The 10,955-nt window shown below is 50.8% G+C and overlaps 1 protein-coding gene across 1 annotated transcript; it reads left to right on the top strand.

The window, feature by feature from the left end:
• Positions 1-630: 630 nt before the first annotated feature.
• Positions 631-8,703, top strand: LOC112818355 (polycystin family receptor for egg jelly-like). Its single transcript, XM_025865485.2, has one exon. It carries the CDS (start codon positions 886-888, stop codon positions 7,741-7,743), a length of 6,858 nt encoding a protein of 2,285 aa, XP_025721270.1. The 5' UTR covers positions 631-885; the 3' UTR covers positions 7,744-8,703.
• Positions 8,704-10,955: the final 2,252 nt, after the last annotated feature.

Here is a 10,955-nt window from a genome sequence, read left to right on the forward strand (position 1 = left end):
GGAGAGATTAACAGCCTCTCTCAGCAGTGATAGAAAAACTAGAGAAAAATCCGGAAAAGACACGGAAGAAGGGACGGGTGGGTACCAACTATCTTGATGGAGTCGACATTTGTAGGACGACCCACCCAACGACGATAGGATACCCGTAGTCTTCAAGTGCACGACTTGTACTGTGCACGACATGTGTTGTGCAGGACAATGCACAATACAAGGCTGACCACACTGCTGTGTGAGCTTTCAGTCTCAATCAATGTAAAGAGTTCAAAATCATATCGAATGTATTCTCTGATCGCGACAGACTTAAGTTCCAAATCCCTATACCCGTAAGATTTCACACAAACTCCAAATACCTGGAAATTAAACAACGCATTTCAATGGATGGGTCAAAACCCAAACAGGGGAAAGTAGAAGTATTTTTAATTGAATAACAACACTACCACAAATATGCAGGAGGCAGTTAAGCAGTGTTGGGTGGGACGTTGACAGCATTAAATGCTTCAATGAGAAACGAAGAAAGATCTAAAAGCAAGGACTCGGGGTTTCAACCTAAGAAAGTAGGAAAAGCAAAGCAAAGAACGAAACCCAGAGTCAGACGTCCCTGGGCTCTCAGGGAGCTCACAGTCCCTCTGGTTTTTGCCCAGGGGAGGGGGATTCCAGCTAAGGGGCCTTTGCAGGCTCTTGGGAACCTGGGCCGCCTTAATTCCATTAGCAGTCCTGGTCGGGGGCTACAAGGGCGTGGGACCCCGGAAGCCCGCCCCATTCGCCGCATCAGGGTCGTGACCCCGCGGCCCGCGCCCTCCCCCCGCTTCCGCGCCCCCCCGCGGCGGTTGGCTGGACCCCCGCGGCCTGCGGCAGCAGCTCCCAGGTTCCCGGGCAGGCGGCGCCATGCGGCCCGGGCCCGCGCTCCTCCTCTTCCTGAGTCTGGGCCTGGGCCTGGATCGCGGCCTCCTCCCGCAGCCGCCGGCCCCTCGCAGGGCCCGGGCTGCCGTCCTCGTCTCCTGGGCGCCCGGCGCGCCCGCGTCCGGACCCCGCAGCTCGGCTCTCGCCTCGGCCCGCCGCCCCCCGCCTGCCGCCCGGACCGGGGGCCCGGCGCAGGGAGACGCGGCCGCGCCGCGCGGCTGGAGGGGCGGCCCGGGCGTCGGGGAGCCGGCCGGCAGCGCCCGCCTCCAACTGCGGCCCCGCGCGGCCCCTGGCGGCGGCGTGGTCCTGCGCGGCGGCGGCCGCCTCTGCCTGCCCCGCGGCCCCGCGCGCCCGTTCTGCGTCCTGCTGCGCGTCGTGCTGCGCGCCCGCCTGGCCGCCGCGCCCAGGCCCGTGGACCTGCGGCTGTCCGCGCGCCACGGCCGCCTGTCCCTGCTGTGGCGCACCCCGCTGCCGCGCGCGCTCGGGCGCCCGGAGTGGACCTTCCGGCTCGTGCGGGTCCCGCCCGCCAACCTGCGGCGCCCCCGCCGCGCCGCCTCCGACCTGCCCGCGGATGGCCCTCGCCCCTACGCGGGCTTCGTGGCCCAAACCAAGTGTCCCACGGACGGGCCCACGCCTGTGGTTTTGGAAGCTGTCAACTCGGACGGTCCTCAAGCCATCGAGTCTTCGGTGTCCTGCCAAGTATCCGATGAGGCGACCTGTGAGGTGACCATGGTAAAGATCAATAGGAACAAAGATGGTGTTCCCGTGGTGTTGACCAGGAAGATGGAGGATACCTTCAATGCAAGCTTTTCGTTTAACTGCAAGAACGCATCCTTAGTTGTTCCACAGTGGCAAGTCTTTTCCGTGCCCTCCATAAATGCTGTGCCGGACTGGAATGCACCTTTGGATAGACCAAATGTCCATTTAGGGGAAACTCCAGCAATTGTGTATATCCCCCCAAATTCTTTATCTTGGGGCGTGTATGTGTTTAGATTTACAGTCAAAATCTTCAAAGGAAAAAAAAAGACACTTAAGGCACGAGGCTCAGATGTCATCTACGTCACCATCGTTAGAAGTGACCTAAAGGCAGTTATTCCTGGGGGTCCCAACATAACAGTTAATTTCACAGGTAGGCTGGTTCTGGATGGAACGAATTCCTCGGATCCAGAGTCAGACAACCCTTCAGAGGGACTCCTTTTCTCCTGGTACTGTACCACAGATCCAAAAAACTACCAGGGAGCTAAGATTACAGTGATGAGCAACAGCGTCTGTCACCCGAAGCAAACTGATCTGAGCTGGAGATGGGCCCCTGGCCCTGTCCTAACACTTTCACCAGGAATACTTAAAGGTGGAGGTGTGTATTTTTTCAGAATGGTGATCCGGAAGGGAAGTAGGACAGCATATATTGATAAAATGGTACACGTGCTCAAAGGACCACCCCCCGCAGCAAACCTTTCCTGTATTGAAAATTGTGGTGCCGTTTTGGTCATTTCAGACAGATTTTCTTTGTTTCTAAATTGCACAAACTGTTCAGCGAGGCAGGATGTCTATAAATGGTCGATTCTGTCCTCTTCAGGTGATGAGATAACATTTGATTGGGTGAAACACACCACAACAGGGAGGAATGGTGCTTCTTTGTCTATAAAAGCTTTTGCTTTTACGGATTTTCCTGAAGCTGAGTTTTGGATGTCTGTGCATCTAGCAACTTGGAGTGGGGAGACCTTGGACTTGAGGCACCCCTTGATTATTAACTATGTCCCTCAAATCGGAGAGTGCACCATTAATCCAGATAAAGGAGTTGCATTTTTTACCAGGTTTGTCATCCGGTGTGATAATTTTAAGGACAAGAACATCCCTCTTACATACAAAATGGTAGTCTCTGATTTGTATGGTTTTGGTCAGATCAGTTCTGTAAAAGAGAACCCCTTGGGGGCCATCCTGTATTTGGGGAGTGAGTCCACATCGCCCCCTTCCTTTCTCCCTGTCGGCGTGTTGGCCAGTCGTTACGCCGTGAAGATCCACGTTCAGGTGTATGACGCTCTAGGCGCTTTTTCTCAGGTGACTTTGCACGCGACTGTACATGCTCCAACAGACAAAATCTCAGGGAAGGATGTGCTCGATCGCTTATTCAACTTCACCATGGGACCAAATTCATCGCTATCTACTTTGCTTGACAACCAGGAATTTCTACCTGCAGGTTATTTAATATATATAGCAGCTTCTGTTTTGAATAACATGAAACCTGAATTAACTTTGCACGCTGAGAGAACCAGACTCCGGGAATACCTTGTCAACCAGACTTTCGTTCTTCCCAATAGCACTTTGGTGGAAGTCAGCCAGGTAGTCATGAGTGTTACTAAATTGACCCAGACGACCTCTGGATTCACTCGAATGGCTCAGAAACTCGCCACAGTGAGGATCTGGCAAGCAAATCGAGCCCTCCAACAGTCTCGACAGAAAGATCCACAGTTTTACTCTGAACAAATAGAAATCGTGAGCACTGGGATATTAACAACTTTGTCTAATATCTTTAAACTGACCGTTAGCTACGAAGTGGTTGATGAGCCTTTCTACGAGTTGGAATTACTAGCAGACACGATACTGGAGGGTAAAGTGCCAGGGAATGAGACCACTGCGATGACATCCTCCAGCTTTAACGTGTACGTCAGGAAAGCTGAAAAGTGGGACGTGACTGACGTCTTCAGCAATGAGAAAAGCAGTCGAAATTATTTTCGTCTGACGCTAAACGTGAGCAGTATTCCAAGTTTGCCCCCAAATGCCCCGATTTCCACCATGTTTTGTGAATTTGCAGATGATCCCTTTCCTTGGATGAATGATCAGGAAAGCTGTTCTGCAGAGGTGGTTGGATTCAGAATGACAGGAAGCACACCTAACGGCGATGTGATCGAGATCATGCCTGATGTAGCCGAAGTGTACATCGCCAGAAAAAACTTGAGCTTTGCGGCTTTTAATCTCACAGTGGGACCCGAGAATGAGCCCGAGGGAGCTGAGGAGTCTTTCTCAATGACGACAGGGGAGTTTAGGTTTGAGGTGGACAGCAGTGTAGTGAAGGAGTTGCTGGTCCACATTGTGACCGAAGTGACCGTGTTGTTCACGGTTTTGGTATACGCCGGCAGTGAAATGACCCCCACTGCTCTGGTCGCCACCTTCCTCGTGCCCCATGACATCCCTCCCATGGCCAACCAGAGTGACCTGTTTGACTCGGCCTGTACAGTTAGGGAGGCCCGCGTGGTTTGCCTTCCAGCATCCCTGCTGCAAGTCATAGCTCAGCGAAGTGGCTCGTCTGAGTGCACCTTGATCATAGTTCTGCAGGCACCCCGTTTTGTCAAGAAAGCCAGTGAAAAGCTGGTGAGAATAGCTCTTTTCAGCGCTCACTGCCTAGACATGTATGGGATCCAGAGCGATTGGAGAGAAGATACCTGTGTTCTCGGAGAGAAGACCACCTGGCGTAGAGTGCACTGTATCTGCGCAAACACAAGGAGGGCCCGGCGGCAGCTGGACCTAATAAAACAAGCCAGCACCCACCTGCAAACCCATTTTCTGACGGCCAAGGTGATTGTGGTCCCTAATCCTGTAGATCTACGGTTGGAGGTCATCAAGAACATTACCCAAAACCCTGTGACGCTCTTCACCGTACTTTTCATTATGCTCACGTACATAATCCTAGCTTTCTGGGCCTTGCTGAGAGATGACGTGGATCAGTATCTTCGGCTACATGTGGTCATTCTACTTGATAACGATCCTTATGATAAGGTGTGTTACCTCGTCACTATTTTTACAGGAAGTCGTGGTGGGGCTGGGACCAGGGCCGATGTCTTCATCCAACTTAGGGGGACGGACGGTGCCAGTGATGTGCATTGTCTGAGCCATCCTTATTTTAAAACCCTCTACCGGGGAAGCATCTACACTTTTCTCCTAACGGCGAAAAGTGACTTGGGGGACATCCATTCCATTCGTGTGTGGCACAACAATGAGGGCAAAGCCCCCAGTTGGTATTTAAGCAGAATCAAAGTGGAAAATCTGTTCAGCAGACGCATCTGGCTGTTTTTATGCCGGGAATGGCTTTCTGTTGACACCTCTTTGGACAGAACATTTCATGTTACGGACCCAGACAAGCCTATAAACAGAATGGACTATTTCCTGATAGATTCGACTTACAAGCTGGGGAGAAATCACATGTGGTTCTCTATTTTCTCCGGTGTCATTGGTAGGCCCTTCACTAGGCTTCAGAGACTGTCCTGCTGTTTGGCAATGCTGATGGCCTCCCTTCTGTGTAATATTATGTTCTTTAATCTCGACAGACCAGAAGAAACAGAGTCAGAAGAGGGAAGGTACATCAGGTCAATGATGATAGGACTGGAAAGTGTCTTAATTACAATCCCTGTGCAATTATTGATCTCTTTTCTGTTCACCTACTCCCAGAAGGAACCTCGTGTGACTCTAGAAAAGGTATCTCCCCAGAAGCATTCCTTGGTGCCAGAAAATGGACACTGGGAGGAATATGTTGAAAAGTGGCATGCTCGTGAAACTGTGTGTGCATCCACCAAGAAGGCTTCGAAGCTTCCATCTGTGAAAAGCACTAGACTTCACAAGGCTTCTGCCGAGATACCCTCCGTGGCCCAGCCTATGCGGAAGAAAGGAGAGCGCAAGCTCTCACACACCCAGGGAAAAAATATAAATGCCAGTAACACAAACACAAAAAACAATCAAGATGTTGCTTCTAGAGAGCCACCTTCCCAAGTGGCTCCTATAGAACTCAAGAAGAGCAGGATCGTTTTGCCTTCATGTTGCATTTATATAGCGTGGTTCTTGGTTTTCGTCACGTCCAGTATATCTTCATTCTTCATCGTATTTTACGGGCTGACCTATGGTTATGAAAAGTCACTAGAATGGCTCTTTGCTTCATTTTGTTCATTCTGTCTGTCCATTTTTCTGGTGCAGCCATCTAAAATTATACTCCTGTCAGGCCTCAGAACAAGTAGGCCCAAATATTGTAAAAACCTTCCATGGGCAGGCAGGTACTGCTATACCGAGATCGAGCTGCGAAGCAAGTTGAGCCCAGAAGAAATGCAAGAGCGACACGAGCAGATCGTGCAGCTCCGAAGATCGAGGATGTACCAGCCCCTCACCGAAGATGAAATCCTAATATTCAAAAGAAAGAAGACAATCAAGAGAAGGGCTTTGCTGTTCCTGTGTTACATTCTGACCCACTTCATCTTTCTAGCCCTCCTGTCGAGCCTCGTCGCCCTCCTGCGCCACACGGACAGCTTTTACTATAATCAGTTTATTCGCAGTCAGTTCTCTGTGGATCTCGGCTCGGTGACCAAGCTGGCGGACATCTACAGGTGGCTGAACAGCGTGCTGGTGCCTCTGCTCCACAATGACCCGAATCCAACGTTTCTTCCCGACAGCTCCTCTAAAATCCTGGGTCTTCCCCTGCTGAGGCAGGTGAGGGCAAAACCTGGCGATAAAGCCTGCCTGCCTGCCAACAACTTTGCGCAAACCAGCATGGAAGGAGAAGTCCGTTGTCATCCCAACTATGGCACTGACCCGGAAGACACGAGAAACTACTCTAGCCTTTGGACCAAACTTGCGAAGAGGTCCGAGGACAAGCATGCCAACGGGTTTACTTACAAGCCTCCGGAGAAGACATGGGGCTATTTCTCCCACGGACTCTTACACACCTACGGGTCAGGAGGCTATGCATTCTATTTTTTCCCAGAACAGCAGCAGTTTAATTCCACCGTGAGGCTCAGGGAACTCCAGAGCAGCGGCTGGCTTGACGAGAAGACGTGGGCCGTCATTCTGGAGCTGACCACCTTCAATCCAGACGTCAGTCTGTTCTGTAGCGTTTCTGTCATTTTCGAGGCGTCTCAGTTGGGAGTTGTGAACACGAGTATATCCGTGCACTCCTTCTCGGTTGCTGATTTCGACAGGGAAACTTCAGCGGAAGTCTACTTGTATGTGGCCATTCTCATTTTTGTTTTAGCCTACATCGTCGATGAGGGCTATATCATCACGCAAGAAAGGGCCTCCTACGTGAGAAGTGTGTATAATCTGCTCAACTTGGCTTTAAAATGCATATTTGCCGTGCTGATTGTGCTCTTCTTCAGGAGGCACTTCTTGGCCACGGGCATAATTCGGTTTTACCTGTCGAACCCTGCAGATTTCATTCCCTTTCACGCAGTTTCTCAAGTAGATCACGTCATGAGGGTCATTTTGGGTTTCCTGTTATTTCTGACCATTTTGAAGACGCTCAGGTATTCCAGATTCTTTTATGATGTGCGCCTGGCTCAGAGGGCCATTCAGGCCGCCCTTCCCGGCATCTGCCACATGGCGCTGGTGGTGTCCGTGTACTTCTTTGTGTACGTGGCCTTCGGCTACCTGGTGTTCGGTCAACACGAGTGGAACTACAGTAACCTGATTCACGCCACGCAGACGATATTCTCCTATTGCGTTTCAGCCTTTCAGAACACCGAGTTCTCCAACAACAGGGTTCTGGGGGTCCTATTCCTCTCATCGTTCATGCTGGTGATGATCTGCATATTGATCAACTTATTTCAGGCAGTGATTTTGTCTGCCTATGAGGAAATGAAGCAGCCCGTGTATGAGGAACCATCAGAGGAAGCGGAAGCAGTGACCTATCTGTGTCGCAAGCTAAGAGCTATGTTTAGGTTTCTGACCTTCCAACCCAGGGACAAAGATGAACCAGAGTTCTTTGTCAACATGCTGTATGGGCAGCCGGAGAAGAACAGCCGCCGGTATCTGGGGCTGAAGACCAGAAACGTCAATGGGAAGAAGATGGTTTATCTTGTTGTGTGATCAGTGACAGGGTCAAGAACCATAGGCAAGAGTCCCCCCAGATGCTCATTCTGTGGGTATAAGGAATGTTCAATGGCTCAGTAGTGCTCTCTACCCGTGTCCTGGAACACGCACACCCCACATTCGGAGGTATCTCCACCTTTGGCCTCTACTCTTGAGTGTTGGGGTAAAGGGCAGGTCTGCAGCATGGGAACCCAGGGCTGATTTCCCTCTAGAGGGAACTTAGTGTCTTTGGAGCCCACAGCAGTTTACAGTGTTAGAGACCCAGATTTGGTGGAGAGAGAGCTAAAGAGCCCCCACTCCACCTCTCCAGGGCAGAGCATTCTCCTGCTGTGACTGTGTCCCTGGGGCTGGGAGCCAAGAGCTTGTGGCTCCCTCAGTCCCTCTGGGAGTTCCCTTTGCAGACCAGGGCTGGGGCACACCCCTAGCCGCCCCCTCCCCAGCCCCAGACCCCACAATCCAGCTGGGCCAGGGCTTGTAGGGACAGTGGTGAGTTTGGTATCTGTCCTCCTGCTTTTGAATTCAGGGATGGGACCTGAGGGTCAGAAGTCTGAGCTTCCCATCTACTCCTTTGGGCTACTGCCAGTTAAAGTTAAATGTGAAATTTAATAACATTTTCCGGCCATTAGACATGAATTTTGTTCAACAACAAAAAGGTGTGTGTGTGTGTGTGTGTGTGTGTGTGTGTGTGTGTGTGTGTGTATGTTTTGGGGGGGGAGTGGGTTCACACTGAAAGATAGTGAATGTTCTATATATTGACTGTAACAATATATCCATCCAGGGCTTGGGCTTTGGGTTATTCACAGCATGGTGGATTATTTGTAATAATAAAGAAAATGTGGTTTATTGTTAAAGAGCCATATGGGCTCGTAACTCTTATAGTTCTGCTCAGAAGCATGTTCATTTACGTAGATGCCACTTTAAGCTTTGTCAGAATTAAATGTGAGATTTCTCCTGCGAGACTTGCTGTGATTTCTGGGCGAGGGGCATGTATACAGACGGCGATGTGGAAGGCTCCAGCCTTCCAAATCGACGGCCAGTGAAGGGGGACAACGCAATCCGGTGGGTGACAAAGTCGTCCCAAGGCCTTGCTACTCACTCGGTGCCCCTGTGGTCCTGACTGTGCTGAAATGGCTTACACGCACACACACGGGAGTTCCGTGCCGCTCACCCAATAGCGTCTGAAGGTCCGATTTGGATTTTCTTTTTTAAAATTTTATTGATTTATTTGAAAAAGAGATAGAGAGGAGTGCAGAGGGCGAAGCCAACTCTCCGCTGAGCAGGGAGCAGGGAGCAGGGAGTAGGGAGCGGGAAGCGGGACTGGATCGCAGGATCCTGGGTTCATGACCTGAGGGGAACATAGAAGCTCACTGATTGAGCCACCCAGGCGTCCCTCTCTTTTTACCTGTAAATATGTGGTTTCTTTTGGGAAAAATATTTTAAAAAATATTTGAGATATTGTTAATCCTTTTGGATTTTTTTCTTATATTTTCTTATATTATCAACTGTGGACAGCTCAAATTCAAAATTAACTCTATTTTCTGACAACACCATGTTTGCTCTTTGAAGATTTCCCTTAGCTCTTCTAGTCCATCTCCTAACTTGTCTATCCTGTCGAACAGCTTTAACACTATTCAGGAGCCAAGGTCATATATCTGGGTGGTTATAAGTCATATATGAAATGCTTCATCCAGATGGCCCAGTTTTGGCCAGACCCAGAAGAAAAAGTCAAAACAGTATAGAATCCTGGCATTGATCCAGAGGATGCCATTGCTGGAAGCACCCAGAGGTCCTATCCGCTAGGAAGAAGATCAGAGCACTTGTTCAACTCCCCAGAGTCCAGGTCCAGGAGTAGTTGTTATTGCCAGGATTACTAAAATGCCTTGTATATTCCTTCTTTCTCAGTTTCCCAAAGGAAAAAGGCCCAGGCCCCAGGCCTGCTGGCTTCAGGGGCAGCACAGTGCTTGGCTTACGTGGGTGCAGAGGGGCCTGGAGAGGGGCAAGGTGGGGAGGGAAGAGGAAAGAGCAGGTCTGAGACAGGGGACCCGGCACCCCGCGGGCCAGAGGGCTCTCTGGAAGCTGGAGCAGGGCAGGCTCGGGGCAGGACGGCGGGCCTCAGATCCCGAAGGGCGCCGCAGGCCCCGTTGCGAGCAGCACAGCGACATGTCCGGAGTGCACAGCGCTTTATAAAGGCCTCGGGGAAGGACAGGGCTCCTTTGGAACCCATCTTGTCTGCCGCCTCGGTCGGACACAGCCGCTCCGGCCTGCATCGCTGGCCCAGGCCCAAAGGATTCATGTCCCAAAAGGGTGACGGGGGGAGACAGGGAGTCAGCAAGCTAGGACCAGGGCGCCCCAGCTTCCTCATCTTGAGCTGCTCTGACCCAGCAGGCCATGCGGCTCCTTTCTTGAATCCCCTCTTCCCCTGGCTTCCAGGACAGCACACCCTCCTGGTTTCCCTCCTGCCACCACCACTTCTCCGACTCTCTTTCCGCCTCACCTCTAAATAGTGGAGGGGACCAGAGTCTGTCTCCTTCTCCACCTGTGCCTCCTCCCTACATGCCTCCGATGACCCCAATCTGAGTTTTCAGCCCTGACCCTTCTTGTTGTCTTGGTCAGCTCAGACTGCTAAAACAAAATGCCATAGATCTGGGTGGAGTAGGGGTGGTGTCTGGCCGGCAAGCATTTATTTCTCACAGCTCTGGAGCCCAAAGTCCAGGGTCAGGGCGCCAGCACGATCCGGTTTTCGGTAAGCGCCATATCCCTTGTTTGCAGATGCCTGCCTTCTTCTGTCCTTACACGGCCTATCCTTGGTGTGTGGGGCACTCAGAGAGAAGGAGAGAGAGAGTGGAGAAGAAAATAAAATCCTATTAAATGTTGCCTACGAAAGACCACTTTAAACATAAAGACATAAATAAGTTGAAAAGGAGTGAATGAAGACAAAAGATATGCCATAGAGACAGTGAGCATAAGAAGGCTAGTATGGCTATTTTATTTCCCAGTTTTATTGAGATACAATCAACATATCATCCAGCATTGGAATATCAGGTAAAATAGACTTCACAACAAAGATCATTACTAGAGATAAACAGAGACATTTCATCATGAGAAAAGGACCAATTCATGTGGACATAACCACAAATGTGTATCCATCTAACAGAGCCTCAAAATACATGAAGCGAAAATGGACAGAATTAAAGGGGAAAAGAGACAAT

Source organism: Callorhinus ursinus, unplaced genomic scaffold, assembly GCF_003265705.2.
Source record: "Callorhinus ursinus isolate GAN/ISIS: 27379988/994484 unplaced genomic scaffold, GSC_fseal_2.0 scaffold1255, whole genome shotgun sequence".
Lineage (NCBI taxonomy): Eukaryota > Metazoa > Chordata > Mammalia > Carnivora > Otariidae > Callorhinus > Callorhinus ursinus.

Coding starts and splice junctions, on each gene's coding strand:
- LOC112818355 (XM_025865485.2), top strand. CDS start 886: ATGCGGCCCGGGCCCGCGCTCCTCCTCTTCCTGAGTCTGGGCCTGGGC.